Source organism: Tamandua tetradactyla, chromosome 10, assembly GCF_023851605.1.
Source record: "Tamandua tetradactyla isolate mTamTet1 chromosome 10, mTamTet1.pri, whole genome shotgun sequence".
Classification (NCBI taxonomy): domain Eukaryota; kingdom Metazoa; phylum Chordata; class Mammalia; order Pilosa; family Myrmecophagidae; genus Tamandua; species Tamandua tetradactyla.
In genome coordinates this window covers 97,554,764-97,575,831 of record NC_135336.1, presented here as the reverse complement: position 1 = coordinate 97,575,831, position 21,068 = coordinate 97,554,764, and the positions used below count along the sequence as shown (strand labels likewise).

Genomic DNA, 21,068 nt, shown 5'->3' with positions numbered 1-21,068 from the left:
CTACTTAAATATTTTAATGACTTCTGTCATATTGTGTATGTGTCCGTTTATTCCCAGGTATAAATTTCTGTAAGTGGAATCGTTGGTTCAAAAAGTAAGCAATGTTTATAGCTTCCAGGACAGATTCACCGTTTTCCAGGATTTTAGTCATTTGCACAGTCACTCACAGTTTACAATGTTCCTGATTCTGTGTAACCAAAATAATAATACTGTGTGTTATGTTTGTTTTAAATATTTTTCAATCCAAACTGGGAAATTATATATTATTATTTTAATTGTACAAATAATAAAGAAGTTTCTTAAGAAAAACTTAACCATGTTTATGGAATGTTTCCATAAAACAATCACCAACAGCATAAGCAAAGCTCCTTTATATGTGACAAAAAAAAGATATAAATAAAATAGGCTCAGACTATTGGTCAGAGAGATGCAACAATTTAATAGTGGGGCTGCAAAATTCCCAAGTACATTGCAGTGATTTACAGGTGGCTAGTTCAGAAATGAAACAATCTTTGCTGAAAAATAATGTTATTTTGGACCTTGACTCTGTATATATGAAGACTAAGACATTCAATTCTGTCTCCTATGTTTTTTCTTTTATATGAGCAATTGAGAACCTTTGTCTAAAAGAGACATTAAAAATTTCAGAGCTGAATACCCTATGCTCCAAGGTGTCCAAAGCTGAGCACCATTCTTCCATTCCAAGAGGGAAGGAAGTGCAGTTGTTCTCTGGAGGCCATGCCATCCACTTATCAGCTATTGAGGGGCAAGGAGGAACTGCTGATCTGAGAAAGTGGACAGGCAATGGCCCCTGGTCTGCTCTGGACTTCCCTTTGCTCTATCTGGCCACCTACAGACCAAGCTACCTCTGAATCCCCAACCTTCCAGAGAAGCTTTGGTCAAGGCAATGTCCAAAGGCAAGAATTAGGGCCTGTCTGGGAGACAAGCAAAGCCCCTATCAGCAAAGGCCCCAGGAGAAGGTGACATCTTATCAAAGACTTGATGAGTTGGGAGAACGAGTAATGTGTGTATCTGCAGAGAACTACAAGCCCAGAAAACAGCTAATACTAAAGCCAGGAACAGGGCCCCTCTCTGCCAGGAATATTCCAGTGGTATGGGTTGAGATATGTGCCCCTGAAAGATACACTGGAGTCCTATCCCCTAGAAAGAAGGTCTTTGCAGATGTAATGAGATAAAGAAGAGGTCGTACTGAATTAGGGCAGGCCCAAATCCAATATGACTGGTGTTTTTATAAGAAGAGAAGGGACACCCAGGGAAGAAAGCCATGTGACATCAGAGAAGTCAGAGGCTGGAGAGATGCAGCTAAAAGCCAAGAAACACCAAGGATTACCGGCCATCACCAGAAGCTAGAAGAGGCAAGGAACGGTCCTCCTTTAGAGCCTTCAGAAGAGCACAGCCCTGTTGACACCTTGATTTGGGACTCCCAGCCTCTAGAACTGTGAGAGAATAAATTTGTGTTGTTTTAAGCCACCCAGCTCAGATACAATGTGGTGATTTAGTAAGATGAACCACATAAAGCATCTAACATGGTTTTTGGCACAAAGTAATTACTCAATGCATATTAGCTAGTGTCATGATCATCAGTTAAAATGGTATACCAGTTGTCCTAAAACATTTACTGAAGAGCCTAAACTCTTCCTATTGGCTTGAAACATTTTATAATCTATGAAAAAAAAATGTCTATGATCTGGACCTTGGTTTTTTGTTCTCTCCCCTGTTAAACTCATCAGTCCGTTCTGGCGTCTGTACCATACTTTTTAGAGGTTTATATCTTCCTAATAGATTTTAATATCTGGTACAACAATATCTCTCTCATTATTTTTCTTTTTCAGAACTTCTGCAGTTTTCTTGCTTAGATTTCTTTTGTTTTTTTCTTCCAGATAACTTATTTCAAAAAATTCTTGTGGGATTTTGGGGAATTTTAATAACTTTAAAAGCTATTGTGAGGAACATTCATATCTTTGGGATATTGAGCCTTCCCAGCCAGTACCACAGATGGTTCTCTCCATTTATTGGAGTCTTTTTAATGCCCATTAATGGTTTTATGGCTTTCCTTCCCTAGGTCCTTGGTAATCAGTATTTATATGGCTATGGCTTACAGTTTTCTTTGATCCTCTTCAGTTTTGTGGATGGAGAGGTATTGTATCTATTGACAGTTTTTCTGAACCTCTGCAGCCATCCAGGTCCCTGCCTTTTCCTAGCAAGGGAAGGATTGGCCTTAACATGGGAGAGTTCCTCTTTTCTTCCATTTTCTCTGGGGGGCTCTGATTGGGATGCATTCCTCCTTTCCCTGCTTATTCTCTGCCCACTTTCCAGTGTCCTTTCTTCTCCTAGTTGCAATGTACTCACACAAAATAGCACTTTCCCCAGGCCCAGTTTTCCCTGAAAGCGTCAGAGAATTTTCTATTCTTTGATGTGGAAGCAGTTGTGCTTCTGCGTAGTGACCTCATACTGTTGTTTCTGCTCCCACAAAGTGAAATCTACCAGAAGGCTTGGCTTTCCCTCATTGCCAGGATCATGGGATTATCCTCTTCTGTTTGGTGTAACCCACCTGCAGAAATCCTTCCCTCTTATCATAGATCCTGTAGGAGCCAAAAGGAACTTGATTCTTTTGTTGGGAAACCCACAAAAATAAAACCTGACACCTACCAACGGAAATTTGGATGCTTCCATCTGCTCACTTCTAGACTGGAAAACAAAGGGCTGTGCTCAATATGCCTAAGTCAGGGTGCTCAGGTGACCCTCTAGGTGGTCCAACTTCAGGCCTTGACCTGGAATACCTCACCATGATCCTGCACACATCCCTCCTAGGATCAGATTGATACTCCTGAAGCCCACATAGTCCCCCAAGGCCCAGGTCTGTGAATAGGAGGAATATATGGAAGGAGGTAAGCCCAAGACTCTTGAGCAGGCTAATTCTAGGACATGTTGTTTTTAACCAAAACCAGTTCCTGATCTTTTTGATAAAGATCAGTGATATCAAAGACTACCCCTTCCTCAGAAATCAAGAGATGGACCATCCTGCAGATCACCTGCTTTCCATTCAAAAGAGAAGTCTGGAAAGGGGCAAATGATTGAAAGAGAAATACTCTCTCAAATGAAATTTTCTTTCATTTCCCCTCTAGAAAAATGGAAGTTTAATATTAAAGTTGCTCACTGGGGAATAGGGATGGTACTTCATTCTCTAACCCTCCAAAGTTCCTTCCCAAGTTCTGGTCCCTTAATTTTGCTCCCCACACCTTGCAGATCTCACTCTGACCCCCATCTTGAGGTGAGCCTTCCCCAGCACAGTGTCCAGGGCATCGTCCTCATTTCTTTCCCTTTGTGGCCTTTCCCACTTTTGCTCTACAGGCCGGGCCCACAGGCTTTGCTCAGAAGTGTTCTTCTGGAAAGGGGATCTCTGCATATTTCCCTGTATCTTGCCTTGTCATCACATTGGGATTCTAATCCTAGTCCTGCCTTACTCTTCTTAGTGAAGTTCACCAGAATCAAATTTCTAACCACAAACCTGGACCTTTGAGTCTGTTGCTTACCCACCATCCCAACTTCCTACCTGCCTCTCCATCTGTTCTAATTTATGGCTGTTTCTGGACTCACCATTGGTCCTGCTCTCTGCATGGGTTAGAATGCTCCAAACTTCTCTGTCCCCCCCACCCCCGTGGTTTATACCTTTCCCATGCTATCTCTTTACTCAAAGAGCAATGGTCCCCTTAAGTCTACTTAGCAACACATGCTCCATCCTCTCCATCAGGCTGGTCCATATGAAGAGGTTCTAGCTATTGTCCCATCTTCCTTGTTCCCCTGGAGCTCACTCTGCCCCAACCAATTATATAGATGTAAATCCTGGATGATACATGAAGAGAGCCCAAAGAACCTATGAAGGAGAAAAAAGCAAAATTTGTCAAAACAAACCCAAATACAAAGTTGAATGTGAATCTCTACTTACAATACAAGTACAGACGATGGACCTAGCTAAGTAATAATGAGTTCTAGGAGGGGAATTATGAAAAGAATGGAGAGGGGGGTGTTTGCTGTATTATTTTATTCTTTCTACCACAAGGCTTTGTAGGGCCAGCAGGGCAGGAGACTCCAGGTCCGAATTTTCTCAACCTTCTATTCGTTTTCTCTGCTTGTTCCTCCTCCCTCTCCCTATCCCTTTCAACTGGAACTTTCTAGCAGTCTTCTTGTGGGTAGAGGCAGCCGTGCTAAGGGCCAGTATTTAGGCAACTCTTGTGAAGGTAAGTGCTGGTTGGAAACTTTGTATAATGAACACAGATGCAGTGGTTTCTCACACTCCCACAGTCCCAAGACTAAACCTTGGTCGCATTCACCTAATTGAGCCATTTAAAGTACTTCCGACCTTATATGACCACTTGGCAATCACTGAATCATGGTCAGTTCGTGGTTCAATTTATTATACGTGGGAAAGGGTCAGTGTTTTATCTTGCCAGTAAAAAGGAATTCTTGCATATTAGGTGCATAATTACAGTCATATCACTGACATTCTAGACTAAGTAGACTTTCAAATCTGTAACAGCCCCTGAAAAGGCACTGATCTAGTCCACCCAAGTTTAGATATTTTCCATGGATAGAATACTTCAATATAGAAGGAATTAAAGGAAGATAACTGAATTGCATAGAGAACATAATTGTATACAGATTTACAAAGGAAATATCTTGAATGCTGTCTCCATGTGGGTATAGTGCTTTATCAAGAAGCAATTTAATGCAGGAAATTTGATGCATATGAAACCTTTGCAATGATAGGGAAAATTCAGCTGCCTTTTGGAAACATCAGAAATATAGGAGCAGTACAGAGTTACTGTAAACAGTGGTATCAGCTACCTACAGCATTAAAGCAGTAATCTGGAGAAGGCCTCCCAGAAGAGGCTAAAATACTGATGTTTGGCAACTGCCCATGCATCTGCTTGTTGCTTCTGAAGGACAATAATGGCTTCTTCTTTCTTGTGCCTTATTCAGATGCCTCTTATGGGTAAAATATAAGCCAGAACCCTGTATTAGCTAGGCTACTCTAGAGAAACAGAATTAGCAGGAGATATCTGTAAATATAAAATTTATAAAAGTGTCTCATGTAACCATGGGGATGTAGAGTCCAAAGTCTGTAGAGCAGGCCACAAACTGACAGTTCCAATGAAGGTCCTCAATGTATTCTCAGGAAAGGCTGGCTGGGCAACCATGGGGATGTAAAAATCCAAGATCTGTAGGGCAGGTCACAAGCTGGCAGCTCCAATGAAGGTCCTCAACAAACTCTCAGGAGAGGCTGGCCGGCTGAAGCAGGAAGAGCAATTGTCTCTTCTGAGTCCTTCTTAAATGCCTTCCACCAATAAGATTAAGCATCATTCATTGCAGAAGACACTCCCCGAAGCTGATTGCAAATTCAATCAGCTGTGGATACAGCCAGCGTGTTCATGATTTAAGTCCACAAAATGTCCTCTAGCAACAGGTCAGTGCTTGCCTGACCAGTGCCAACTGGCCAAGTTGACACATGACCATGACAACCCTGATGACAACAGAGTCTGGGAAATGTAGTTTCCTACAATTTAGGGAGGAGTTTAGAAAGTAAGTATTGATGCTAAATAGCAACTTAGAATATCTTACTCAAACATATAAACAAAATATCACCTGCACTTATTTTACAGTTATGAAAACTTCTTTTGGGGATGCTTGAGAATGGGTCTCCAGCCTGGAACTGGACCAGTGTCTCAGAGCTATGTCTCTTCTAGGTTCTTCTCTGTCACAGGACACCCAGACCTCCCAATGAATTGGGCAAAGCCATTCGTTGTTCAAACCTTCCATTTCCAGCTGTCACATCTTAACTAAGTACAACTTCTGGTGCTACTTTTACTTGCTACCCTCTTCCCCATCTCCACCTCTGCTTTTGTACCAGCTCATTCCCTGAAACCCACCAGCTATTCCCAAAGAAGAAAAGCCCTCTCTCTGAGCAAGTAAGCAAAACTCTATCTTCAGTAAAACCACCTTTTCCATAAGAATGAATGGATTGTGTTTTTGATCCCTTGGTGAAGAGAAACAATAACGTGCAGGCTTACCCTTTGAATACAACCCAGAGACACAAACAGATTGGAATTCACCTCTTCTGACTCACAGCCACAGTGTTCTTTCTATGAAGCAGAAAAAACTTACGAGTGGAAAAAAATATGAAACAATTACCATTTTTGCTGCTGTCTTCACAATGGGCTCATTCGGTGATGCTCAACTGTTCTCTTGGCACTACTCTCACTGCCCCAGTCCTTGAGAGCACTGCTAGGCCTATCTTTTCAATAAATAAGAAAGGTCAGACAGTATTAGCCAGTAATTCAGTATGTGCCTTATATAATGCTTAAATATTTTCTCTTCATCTAATGGAGGATTACAATTGTCCATACTTGACTCCAACTACCCATAGAAAATTGACAGTTTTTAAATTCATGACTGCTGGTTGCTATATTGTATCTTCTTGCTAATTAACCAAAGTGTTTGCCTTGTCCTAACAAGATAACAGGATTTTGCATATTGAATGCACTTGGTTTTCTCTTTTAAATAATCATGAATCTAAAGTAGATGACCCATAATTCTATCAAACCACAGCAAAGTCTACTTCCCACAAATTGAACAAATGCTAACCTTTAGAATTGGTTGATGAATTGGTTGACAGTGGGCTGAAAATTTTTCCATTTAACAAATGGGAATGAATCTATATATGGTGTAACTCTTCATCTTAGGTTAATTTTGCAGGTTAGACACTTTGTTTTCTGTCTTCATTGAAACCTTTTAGTAATCAAGAGATTTTATCTCAGCCCAGATAGAAATTAAAAAATAATCCTTTTCAAATATTTATTTGAAGCAGCTTAGCAATGCAGCTAAAATTTATGCTTTAATTCTTCAATATAATTGTTTTAACTACTATGAGTATTTATCTTGGAATAATTCTTTGAGAAAAACATGTGTTTTTGATCTTACAGGGCAATTGGTAACTTTCTCTAACTCCACTAGCATATCATTAGATTTTCAGGTAATTTTTAATGCTGTTTTAAGTAATTTGTAAATCCCATAGTCTTTTGTGATTTTCTAATTTGCTCTTTTCTTAATATGTTTTTTTTAATTCTAAATTTGACTGAGTTTTCAGGTTGTGTAGAATTTGACAGCCTTACTAGATCTGCCGCACAGTTGATAGTCAACTTTGAGAAAGTCATCAATAGCTTTTATGTATTTTCAAAATGTAGACCAAATCTAAGCACATAAATAAAAATTAAATGAATTTCCTTGATTTTTAAGTCTCAATATTGTAATTTATCCTAAAAAATCTAATTAGCCATAGGTAGAAATGACTACTTTCATTTTTATAAAATTAAATCCTAAAAAGATACAACTACATCTGTAGGAAAAGGAAATGATTGTTTCTCAATAGGCAATGAAAAAGTAGCTGATGATATTTAGCATCCATTCCTGATTAAAATACAACAACCAAAAAAAAGTTTATAAAACAGGAAAAGAGAAATACTTTCTCATGACTCAACGTGCTTTGGATATTGAAAAAATAGATAAGGATCCCTGAAGAAAATATGGGCAAAGAATATGAATGGGCTCTTCACCAAAATCAAGTTCAAATGGCCAATAAAATCATGAAAAGATGTTCAAATGTACCTATTAACAAAACAAACAAAAGCATGTAAGTACAAATGAGTTAACTATTGTATTGTAGTATAAAATACAATAGTCTTCATATGTGAGAAAATTAACCACACCCATGACTGAAGGAAATAAAATAGGTACATCTACTAGTTGGCAATTTAGCAATATACTTTCACCTTGAATATGCATCCTCTTTGGTTCAGAATTCTAATTCAGAGATGAACTCTAGAGATTGCCTACCACTGAATCTTCCCAGCTGCCTATCAATTGATTGACAAGTGGAGGGATTCATCACAGCACTCCCCCTAGAGAAAGACAGACTCAAATAATCACACAAATGATTACATAAGTGTAATCAGAAATTAAGAACAGACAACAAGAGCACTGCTGTGTGCTTCCCAGGTACCATACCATATATGGTTGAAGAGCATCAGAGATTACATATGAAGCAGCTTTCCTGCTTATCTCCATTTTACAGGTGAGGAAACTGAGACTCTGAAAGGTTATGCATCTTAGGTTGTCAAATTCCACAGCATATTTATTGGTTGTTGTGCAACAAATGGTCCTGGCTCATCTCGCCATGTCTTGGGTCAGGAATCTAGGCATGGCCATTTCTTCTGGATTAGGGTTTCACAGGCTTTGAATGGGGTGTTACCTCCAGGCTCTGGGGGGAGATGTGCTCCCAAGCTGCCTTCAACTGTTGGTTGAAGGCGGCCCTCAGTTCTTTCCCCACTGCTCTCCTCCTAGAGCAGCTCACAGCAGAGAACCTTGCTTTCCTAAGTTGAGGGCTCTCAGAAGGCATTGGAGAGAAGGGTAGGCAGAGAACTCACAATCTTTTGTAACTAGCAACTTAGCCATTATCTGCCACTTAATGGGTGCTTAGTAGTTGAATAATGAAATGAGAATCCAAGAATGCTCAGCATTTACCTACTTGTGCCTACATTGGAGGAACTCATTCTGGCGTCCCCTTCCAATGCAGGCTTTCCATCACCTTGTGTCTGAATGCTACTGCTTTGTAGAAACCTAGGCCTTGTAGTAATCGAACAGACTTTACTTTCCCTTTAATCCCATAGCTACTGCCCAATTGCTGACAGGATGACAAAGTCACAAATCCCATGGACTCCCAACATTCCAACCCCATGCCATTCATGTGAAAGGGGCCAGGAGCAGCAGGCCATCCAACCTCACACCAAAATTCCAAAATTCATATTGCCTGATTCTCTTAGTGATTTTTAAAATTTTTTTATCTAGTTTTTATTATCTTCTAAATAACAATTCCTAATTGCTTTTACTAGTATATAGAAATAAAATTGATTTTAATTTTTGTTTATTGATGTGTCCTGAGACTTTACTAAACTCATTTCTTACTTTTAGCAACATTTTTGTAGATTGTTTAGGATTATCTGTGTAAATAATTGTCATCTGCAAATGAAGAGAGTTCTGTTCTTCCTTTCTAATCCGTGTGCATTTTATATCATTTCCATGTTTCATTACTCTTGCTAGAATCTCTGGAACAATTTTGAATAGACTTCCTTGCCTTAAATGGAAAATAATACAGTCTTTCAAAATTAAGTATGATGCTAGCTTTTTTTTTTTGTTTCTTGTTTGTTTGTTTTTGTTTGTAGAAGGACTCCATTCTGTTTCTGGTTTACTGAGAGGTTTCATCAGGAATGGACATTGAATTATGTAAAATGCTTCTTTTTTTTTCTTTATGTATATATTGAAGTGATCACATTTTTCTTTTCTTGGTCTGTTGATATGATGAATTTCATTGACTAATTTTTGAACATTAAACTAGCCTTGAATTCTTGGAGTAAACCACTCTCAGTCATAATGTATTATCCTATTATACTGATTGATTTGATAATGACTGTAAGGATTTTTGCGTCTGTGTTAATTAGAGATATTGTTCTATGGTTTTCTTTTCTTGTAGGGTCTTTTGTCTGGTTTTGATATCAGGATGATGCTGGCCTCATAGAATCAGTGGTGAAGTGCTGCCTCCTCTCATTATTTCTGAAGTGTCTATGTAGTATTCTTAATATTTCTTCCTTAAATTTTTGATAGAATTCACTACTGAAGATATTGGGATTTGAGTGTTCATTGTGGTTGAGTTTTTCATTGTAATTTCCATTTATTTAATAGACTGTTATTAAGTTTATCTATTTTTTTCTTTCATGAGCTTTGATAGTATGTCTTCCAAGAAATATATTATTTAATCTAAGTTGGCAAATTTGTTGTCACAAAGTTGTTCCTAGTATTTTCCTATTATCCTTTTAATAGGACATAGGGGCTATGGTGATGACCTTTCTTTTCTTACAGATTTGTTTGCTTGTTTCTATTTATTAATCTGTTTATTAATCTATTTATTAATCTGATGAATCTAGCTAGAGGTTTATTATATTTTTCTCTTCAAATGATCAGCTCTTGGTTTTATTGATTTTCTCTGCTGGTTTCCTGTTTTGTGTTTCATTGATTTCTGCTTTTCTCTTTATTCTTTCCTTTCTTCTCCTTACTCTCGGTTTTATTTGCTCTTCCCATTATATCTTCTTCAAGTGGCAGTTTATATCACTGATTTCTGATATTGATATTTTTTTCAAATGCAAGTATTTAACGCTATAAGTTTCCTTTTAAGTATTCTTATGGCTGTATCCCACAAACTCTATTAATTCAGCTCAAAATAGTTTTCTAACTGTTCTTGTGATATCTCCTTTTACCCATGAGGTATTTAGAAGTGTATTGTTTAATTTTCAAGTATTTGATTTTTTACGGATCTATTTCTGTCATTTAGATTTTAATACTGTCATGGCAATGGAACATATTTTGTATTACTGTCTTTTAACATTTATTGAAATTTGTATTATGGCCAAGAGTATTGTCTCTCTTGGTGAATGTTCTATGTGCATTTGATACAATATATAATCTGCTTTTATTGGGTGGAAAATTCTATAATTATCAATTAAATCAAATTGACCAATAATGTTTTTACATTCCTTGTGTTTCAAATATTTCTTTATCATTTTCTGTTCTTCTTTTCCTTCTGAGACTATTAGTCACATGTTGTTAGACTATTTCATATTGTCCCAGAACTCTAGATATTCTGTTCTGTATTTTTCACTCTTTTGTTTTTTTTTTTGTTGTTTCACTATGAATAATTTATTTTGACCTTTCTTCAAGTGCTTTATGATAGTGTAGATTTCCTCTGCATGTCCAATCTGCTAATGAGCCTTTTTAATGAATTCTTCCTCTCTAATATTATATTTGTTGTATCTACCATTTTAATTTTTTGTCTCTTTCTCATAATTTCACGGTGTTCTAGTTTGCTAGCTGCCGGAATGCAATATACCAGAAACGGAATGGTTTTTAAAAAGGGGAATTTAATGAGTTGCTAGCTTATAGTTCTAAGGCCGAGAAAATGTCCAATTAAAACAAGTCTATAGAGATGTCCAATCAAAGGCATCCAGGGAAAGATACCTCGGTTCAAGAAGGCCAATGATATGCAGGGTTTCTCTCTCATTGGAAAGGCACATGGCGAACACATTCACAGTTTCTCTCTCAGCTGGAAGGGCACATGGTGAGCAAGGCATCATCTGCTACTTTCTCTTCTGGCTTCCTGTTTTGTGAAGCTCCCTGGGAGGCATTTTCCTTCTTCATCTCCAAAGGTTGCTGGATCATGGACTCTCTGCTTTGTGGTGCTGCTCTTTCTGAATCTCCCATTCTCCAAAATGTTTCCGCCTTTATAGGACTCCAGTAAACCAATCAAGACCCACCCAAATGGGTGGGGACATGTCATCACCTAATCCAGTTTGACAGCACTCTTGACTAAATCACATCATATCTGATTACAGTTTCAAATGTACAGTATTGAGTAGGGATTATTCTACCTTTATGAAATGGGATTTTGATTAAAACATGGCTTTTCTAGGGGGCATACTTCCTTTCAAACCAGCACACACGGTCTGCTGAAATCCCACATCTGTCCATGCATGGTGCTCAGCTTATCCACTAGATCCTTTAGCATGTTAACTATAGTTAATGTAGAGTCCCTCTCTAAAAGTTCTAGCATCACGTAGTATGGTTCCATTGATTATTTCTTTCCTTGTCCTTTTTACTTTCTTTTCGGCATCTAATAGTGTTTTTCATTGAATTCTGGCCATTGTATGTAAAAGAGTAGAGATGGAGGTAAATTATATTTATTCCCAGAGACAGGCACACCTCTTTTTCAGTCAGGTCAATAATATTGGAGATTAAACCAGTCTAGCCTGTAGTTGAGCTGGTTTGGGGTCTTGCTGTTGCAAAAGTTACCTTCAGTGTACCACAGGTTTCACATTCCAATATATACCACCTTGGGTTTAGTGGGAGGCCAGTAGAGTGAAGAGTATTTCTCAATGTTGCCTGCCCTGCCAGTTCTTATCCTCTTTTTTTTTGGTGCATGGTCTGGGAATCGAACCCAGGTCTCCCACATGAAAGGCGAGCATTCTACCACTGCACCACCCATGAACAGCCCACCAGTTCTTTTATCAGACTCTATGTATCTGCACCACAGAGTCTCTCTCTCTCTGCACTATTATCCATCCCATAGCTATAGAATAGTGTACTTGTTGTGTGGTCCAGTGTTCATGATGGGACAGGCAGGATTTCTTAGCTCTCCTGCTCCATCCTTAGTCCTGTTCAGGCCCCGAGTCTGAGAATGATGGCTGAAACTTTCTCAGCATTGTTGCCCCTCCAGATGTGGCAGGCAATCTCTGTACGGTCCAGTGAAAAGGTGAGTTTCCCATCCCTCAGCCCCTATGGCAACTGAACTCTTCCTTGTCCTAGTGGGGGTTTGGGGAATCGTAAATTTCCTGCCTTGCTCCAAGTTTCAGTACAGGGACAGGGAAGGAGAAGAGAAGTTCTATCCCTCTCCCAGTAGGAATCAATCTTTGCTTGGTCTTAGAGAAGGGACCAGAGTAAAAGTGTTTCCTGTCCCACCTTAGCAGTAGAAAACTTTTCCTTTAGGTCAAGGCTAGATCTGGGTCATAGGCAGGTTTATGATATTTCCCCTACTATACCCACCTCATACTCGGCAGGATCTGGAGTGCAGGGGTCTCCCCCAAGCACTACCACCCCATCTTCTAACCTTAGCAGACCTTTCCCATGTGCATCACTGAAAGGGGATCTCTTAGGTCTGCTGCACCATTTCCATCCCTTGTCAGAAGCCCTCGGTAAAAACTTATGGAAAAGACCTGGAAGAAGAGTGCATATTCCCCCTGTGTCTGCACTTTCCAAGAACTCTGAACTCTAATGGCATACTCTACCTTCAATTCTTTAATGCCTGTGCCTCTTCCTCCTTTTATCTGCTGTTCTAGTTTGCTAGCTGCTGGAATGCAACATACCAGAGATGGACTGGCTTTTAATAAAAGGGGATTTATTTTGTTAGTTCTTCAGAGGAAAGGCAGATAACTTTCCACTGAGGTTCTTCCTTAGGTGGGAAAGCACAGGATGGTCTCTGCTGGCCTTCTCTCCAGGCTCCTGGGTTCCAACAACTTTTCCCGGGGTGACTTCTTTCTGCATCTTCAAAGGCCTGGGCTGAGCTGCGAGTGCTGAGATGAGGAATGCTGAGCTGCTTTGGCTGTGCTATGTTGTGCTCTCTCATTTAAGCACCAGCCAATTAAGTCAAATGTCCTTCATTGCAGCAGGCATGCCTCCTAGCCGACTGCAGATGTAAATTGGCAACAGATGAGGTTCACGTACCATTGGCTCATGGCCACAGCAACAGAACTAGGTGCCTTCACCTGGCCAAGTTGACAACTGACTCTACCACACCTTCCAATTTTGAAATCATTTGTGTGTCCCATCTTTTTTTTTCTGGGATGTCTAACTCTCTGTAATTCAGTTCACCTAGTTGCCTTGCAACCTCAGCTTTCTGATTATCATGTTAAAATGTATGAGTTTGTAAATTGGCAGTCTTTTTTCATTGTTTAAATGTATGCAACATTTGTTAGGCAGCTTTTATGTCAATACAAGAAGTGAAACTCTATTTTTTTGTTTAATTGAAGTTGTCTTATGTCCCTCCCAGCAGTTCTATTTTGACAGAAACTACTAGTTGTAGAGATTCTGTCTGGTCTTCTTGGGTACATTATTAGGTTCCTTTGACTCTTAGATGGTCTCAGGTCCAACTGCTGAGATACTTGAAGCAGAGACAAGGAAGGGATGACATACCCATGGTCTCTGCCATTCCAAGCTGGAGTAGCTAAGTGTCAGCCCTGGGTGGAGATAGCAGGAGAAAGTACCCCATTTCTGGTGTCCTCAGATGCAAAATCTGGAGTTCCCCATTTGGGGTATAGGGTGGCTGAGCCTAGATTCTCAGTTCCTGTTTGGGGGACAGATCAATAGTTCCCCCGTGGAGCATACCCTTGGCCCACACTTTGAGCTTTTTTCCAGGAAGATCAAATTGGTCTTTATCCCAGGATGAGCCTTCTGAATAGTTTTTATTCAGGAACTATCTCTGGCCAGACCCTTAGGCCAGAGAACATGGAAGCTTTGGTTCTCTTCCTCTTTCTGGGTCCTTCTGGTTCTCTTTCTCTTTCTGGTTTCTAGTACTTGATTATATCCTTCTAGCCCCACCCAGTATCCCCTCAGAAGAGGAGTAGCAATTTAGGTATTATAAGTGACTATCTTCCCAGAAATCTCTTAGAACTTAATCGTGTAATTTTCTATTTCTAAACGAATTGTTGGTGGATTTGAGAATGAATTGATATTTATTCCTTCCAATGGCATGTCTTTCAAAATAAATGTCATTGATGAAATTTGTGGGAAAACTTGCATATGGATCCGCCATATGAAGCACATCACATCTCTGATCATAGCATATAACATTTATGCCATTATCTCCTTGAGTGTAAGGTCACTGGAGAGAGTCGGTTTTAATTCTATGATGTCTTAGTTTAGTGTCCAGTGCAGTGAAGAACTTATTTATGTACATAAAAGTCAGTGGGTGATAGAATGCTTGCCTTCCATACAGGAGACCTGGGTTAGATTCCCAAACCATGCACCCCTGCCCCCAAAAAAGTCAATGATATTAATAGTGATTGTGTTTCTAGACTGGATGGTGACCATCTTGGAAGAGAAAGCTGCATTAGTATTGTTCTCTTTGAAGACTCATTTGCATGCAGTGAACGAGGTCTCCAAAATCCCTGTCCGTGGATGACTTCCAGTTTACATTCATATTAAGTCACTGGCAATGTAAACAATTTATAACAATTTATTTGGTCCCATGAGAGATGTCTACTTCTGTGGTTATTCTACTGGGATTTCATTGAATAATTTATCAGTTTCTTAAAACTCATCAATTTTGGCCTTTTATTCAGAAACTATCTATAAGCTCTCTTACTCTTTTTCTCAGAGTTAAAAATACTGTCATTGTATATAAATGTGTTTCTCAACAAGAATTTTAATGTTGGAGGAAAGAAAAAAAAACCACTTGGTGTATTCCATGACTGTTCCATATGACATATGTCAGTTGTCCATCATTTCTCTTCATTAGCCTGGATGGACTAGAGCTCATTGTTTTCTCATATTTATTCATGTTTGATGCATCATTCTGCTTTCTTACTGCATCTCAGGTGCTGGGGTTCCCCAGTTCCAGCCAATCGCCTTGAACGGCCGAATCCAGGTCCTCAGCAACGGGTCTCTACTAATCAAGCACGTTGTGGAAGAAGACAGCGGCTACTACCTCTGCAAGGTCAGCAACGACGTGGGCGCGGACGTCAGCAAGTCCATGTACCTCACAGTGAAAAGTAAGGAAGAAGAACGTTTCATTTTACCTAACTAGGTCTTCTTTGTCTTAGATTTTTAATGATTCCATATGCATTAGTTAAAAAAAAACAAACTATCGGTTTGTGTCAGCTAGTGTTTGAAGTTTTGCTATCCTAGAAACCAAATCGAAGAGAATGGCAAAAACCCAGCTGATGGTCATCATCGTGAGGTGGCCCCTCAGTTCTTTGTCTTTCTTCTCTTCCATTGGTCCCCATGGCCATGGGTGCTGGTGTGGCGCTCTCTGCCTTTAGCACCCATACTTCCAGCAGGTCAGCTTTATTTTGGGAAAAGTCTAACACGAGGTCTCAAATGATTTCTTTCCAGATATTTGTTTTCATGCATTTTATTATTTGCCATAGATTTCCTTTTGAAGATCATTGTGAAATAAAGCAATTGGAAACCTTGTTACCAAAACTAAACAATAGGGCAAAAATATATGGCACTATGCTTAGGGGCTGATGCTACCGAGCCAAATAGTAGGAAAGAGACTTTTCATGAAATTCTTTCCATATGGTGCTGACTGACCCTCTAAGGAAAGAGTGGAAGAGAGCTGTTTGTTAGCAAATGGTTGTTCATCAATTTTACAGTGAATAGCTTTTGTCTTTCTCCATTTATGTAATTTTCTATTTGATCATGTGTGATTACTTCATGACTATAAGGCTTTGTGAAGGCTTGCTTTTTATTTTAATTCTACTATTGATAGCTTGAAAGGATTGCTGTAATCTATTTATTGACTGTTTAATAGTCAGTCAGTTTAAAAATGAGTCTCAGTAGTGGGGTGTGTATTTTGGGGAGAAGTGATATTTTAAGGCTAGCTAGACAAAGACAATATACATCTTAATTCACTGTGGATGTTTTCTCTTTAGTCCGTTGCTTCCAAGAGAACAATGAAGACATAAAAATATCTATCTGTTAAACTTTCATATCATGGAACAATGATTGGGGCCATTTTGAAATATGTTGTGTACATATAAAGTACATGTTTTTCACTCATAATTTCTGTGTTCTAGAAGGACTTATGTTTAAGTATCTGGACACAAATTTTGATAAACCTTAAATCCAAAGCTGAAATGGCTAATTAAAGATTATAAATTGGCAAAATATTTAGCAAACCTGAGAGCTGTGGACCAATATTGCTCAGTGCTGGTCCATTTATCCTCAAAAACGGGACTATATTTTGCAGTTATTTTAATATATTTCAAATTCACCAAGTATCTATGTATTTCACAAATAAATAGTAAAGACTGTATTAGTCAATGTTCTCCAGAGAAACAGAATTAACATACATTTATATGTACATGCATAAATAAATTTGTTTATGTACATATGAATGTATGTATATATATGTGTGTATTATATGTTAAGATTAAGAGATTTATTAAGGTATTGGATCATGCAACCATGGGGATTGGCAAATTCAGATTTCCCAAGTTAGAGACTCTGATGAAGGTGAAGTTGAATTCCTGATGAGAAGCTGGCTGGCTGAAATAGAGGCAGGAACTCTTCCTTCTAACTTATAAAATCCTGAGTTCTTACTTGAAGATATTCAACTGATTAAATGAGGAGGCTCCACTCTTTTGTTGGTTGTAGATGCAATCAACATATAGACAATCAGCTGACTATAGATGCAGATCTATCTATGAATTACTCTTGTAGTAACACTCAGATCAATGCTTTTTGACCAAACTGGACACGGTAACCTAACCAGGTTGACACATGAAATTAACCACCACAAGGACCAACTATGTGCAAGGCTCAATGAAAGATGCAAATATAATCAACCACCATTCTCATGAATGATAGAGGATATGTTTTGTAAGGGAAAATAGCAAGGATGAAAATCTCCTGCTTTTAATGCAAGGTGAAAACTAATGTGTGCTATATAGACCTTTCAGAAGAGGATATATTGTCAGCTTGAGATGATTAAGGAGAGCGTAATAGAAAAAATTTGAAGAACGGGTGGAACTTTAAAATGTGAAATTGAAGATGTTTTCCATATTTTCTGTTGTCATACCTGTATACTAGGTGCAGGTAGGAGGGCGGGAGACACTACTAATGTGACATGGCCTCTAACCCTTAAACTGCTTCCTCTCTTCTGGGACAGTCAGGAATGCATGTGTATAACTCCGTCAAAAACAGAATGTGCAAGTGTTATAATAGAGTACAGGAACAGCAAGGATGCAAAGACTAGGTATGATCTCGATTTCTATTTGCTTTTAGGATAAGTGACTTTACAATGAAAATCTCTGGTTCCTGATATCATTCACTCTAAAACTAAACCCTGTTTCCTTGAATCTTCCTCCAAATCACCTAAAACAAGTACAAACAGACAATAATTACTTTCTTACACACTCTCTGAGGCACCTGCTGTTCCCCATGGTGTGTATTCTCCCTCCTGCTAACAAAGAATAAACTCAACTTGTTCAACTACAGACTCTTGACAGGTGGTCTTTTGGCTGGAGGGCACTGAGAGAAACGAGGTGCAAAGACAGTGGTTTGGGGATCCCAACTCAGGGGCCTTACTGACTGGGGCTGCTGCTGTGCCTTGTACTGGGTAGGAATACAGTAAATAATTGTTCTGTGAATAAACCAGGTGACTAATGTCAAAACTAATCTGCACACACACATCTTTGAGCCTTTTCTCTGCTGACTGCCTCCCTACCACACTGTTAATGCTATAAAAAACATTAGAACATAATTAAGGGGTGGGCCACAGTGCAGCAGGCAGAGTTCTCACCTGTCATGCTGGAGACCCAGGTTTGGTTTCCAGTGGCTGCCCATGTGAAAAAAAAAAAACATGATTAAGAGTCCAATAACTTCTGTACAGGTTAATAGAAAAAGGAAAATGTCTGTTTACAATAGAATGCAAAATTCAAATGTTGTGGGAAAAATTAATAAAATACATCTACATCCCAAATGAAGAATATTGCACATCTTCATAAATAGAAAAAAATGACTAGAAGAAATGGAGAGAAATTTCTTATTTCTAGATGCAAAGACTCAATGTTGTAAAGGTGTTAGTTCCCATACTCAAATTCTGTAATGAATCAAATGAATTTTAATAAAACCCCATGGTCTTTTTTTGTGAAATAAGATAATTTGTATGATTATATGGAAGTGTAAACACCTGTGCAGAGCCAAGAACCTTTCAAATTAGAATAAAAAGGAAGGGTTGGAAATTGACAGAGAGAAAGAAAAGGAGAGAGAGAGAAAGGCAGAGCTTGCCCCACAGAGATTTAATATATTATAAAGTTGCAATTATTAAAGCCACATGTTCCTAAGGAGAAATTTAAAAAATCAATGCAAAACAATTCATGAACATTTAGGATATGAGCACAGCACTTCCATTTATTAAGGGCTTGTTCTTATTCTTGGACAGATACTGTAATGTAGAAATATTAAATAATTTAACCCTTACAGCTCTAGAAAGTATGGACAACTATCTCCATTTAACAGATGAGGAAAAAAATGAGTCTTGGAAGAGTTGGAGAACTTGCCCAAGTTTACAAAACTGAAAAGCAACAGAATTGGCATTTGAAACCACATTATCAGACTTCAAAATCCAAATTCTTGACAATTATGTTACATAGTCTCCTTAAAGTAGCTGAAGCTGATTTAGGACTCAGTATGTCATGGGATTTGTTTTTATAAAGTCTTTATTGAAATATAATTTATAAAGCATAAAATTCCCCCATTTGAAGTATACAGTTCAGTAGGGTTTTTTTTTTAGCATATTCACAGAGTTATATAACCAGTACCACAATCTAATTTTAGAACATTTTTACCCCAGAAAGAAACCCTGAGCCTATTATCAGTCATTTGCTTTCACCCCACCCCAGCCCTAGGCAAGCATTAATTTACTTTCGGTTAGTATGGATGTGCTAATTCTGCACATTTCTTTTAAAAGAAAGGAAAACAATATGCAGTGTTTCTTTGTCTGCATTCTTTCACTCAACATAATGTTTCAAGGTTCATCCATGTTGTAGCATGTATGAGAATTTTATTTTTTTCTTATTGAATAATACTCCATTGGATGGATGATATATCACATTTTATTTACACATTTTTAGTTGATAGAAATCTGGGTCATTCCCATATTTGGGCTACTAAGAGCAGTACTGCTATGAACATTTGGGTACAAGTTTTTGTTTGAACCCCTGTTTTCACTTCTCTTGTGCATTTACCTAGGAATGACATTGCTCAGTCATATGATAATGCTATGTTTAATATTTGGGGGAAATGTTTTTCAAAGTGATTGGACTATTGTACATTCCCACAATGAACAAACATTCCAAATTTTCTACATTCTCTCAACAGTTACTATTGTCTGTGTTTTTAACTTTAGACCTCCTAATGGTATGTAGTGGTATCTCAGTGTGGTTTTTAATGTGCATTTCCCTAAAGACTAATGATGTTGATCATCAAGTACTTTTTGGCCATTTGTTTAACTTCTTTGGAGAAATGAATTTCTACTTTTTAATTGGTTTGTTTATCTTTTAATTGTTGAGTTGTAAGAGTTCTTTGTATATTCTAGGTACAGGTCCCTTACTGGATAACTGATTTACAAATATTTCCTTCCATTCTCTGGAATGTCTTTTTACTTCCTTAATGGGATTCTTTGAGACAAATTTTTTTTTAATTTTGATGAATTCCAAATTATGTATTTTTGTTGTTGCTTGTGTTTTTGACAGCATATCTAAGAAACCATTGCTTTTGAGAAAGTCATGAAAATTTATTCCTCTGTTTTCTTCTGAGTTTTATAATTGCAGTTTTTACATTTAGGTCTAAGATCCATTTTGAGTTACTTTTTATATGTGGTGTGAACTAAGGGTCCAACTCCATTTTTTGATCTTGAAAATTTATACATTTACATTAAATCATTCCGTCTTCATAATAGCACTCTGAGGTGTCTTGGAGATTAAATAACCAAGGCACGCAGCAATTAGTAACTTACACAGTGTTACACAGTTATTAACCAGCAGAATTAAGAGTCCAGTCCAGGTAGTCTGACTTGAAAGTCCATATTCTTAAAATGAAAGTGGCATCTTAAAAAAAGTAAAGATAGGTTATTCAACAAATGATGGTGGAACAACTTACTAACCATATATGGAAAAATACTTCCTCTAACTCATAATTTCCAACATAATAGTTCTTATGTATTAAAAATTACATTTTGGGCGGGCCGCGGTGGCTCAGCGGGCAAGAGTGCTTGCCTGCAGTGCCGGAGGACCCCGGTTCGATTCCCGGCCCCAGCCCACGTAAAAAACAAACAAACAAACAAAATATAATAAAACAAGAAAATGTTTAAAAATGTTTCCCTTTCTTCCTCCCTTCCTTCCTTCCATCCTTCCTTCCTTCTCTGTCTTTCCTTCCTTTAAAAAAAAAAAAAAAAAAAAAAAAAATTACATTTAATTTTTAATGTAATTTAAATATAGAATATTAGTCTCCCTGGGGTAGAGAAGAACTTTTTAAGCATGGTGCTAAAGGGAAAACTATAAAGGAAACCTGTTAGATTTATCTCCATAGCAATTTTTAAAGCTAGTATATCAACACGCTATAAAATAAAATGAAAAGATTTCATACTTGAAATAAAGGAAGAGAGC

The 21,068-nt window shown here is 38.1% G+C and overlaps 1 protein-coding gene across 1 annotated transcript in view; it reads left to right on the top strand.

Moving 5' to 3' along the window:
* DSCAM (DS cell adhesion molecule) overlaps window positions 1-21,068 on the top strand; it is a 696,179-nt gene that overhangs the window by 427,912 nt on the left and 247,199 nt on the right. The window contains exon 10 of the mRNA XM_077118949.1: window positions 15,273-15,446. Within this exon, the coding sequence (XP_076975064.1) occupies window positions 15,273-15,446 (174 nt within the window). The remainder of the gene's footprint in view (window positions 1-15,272; window positions 15,447-21,068) is intronic.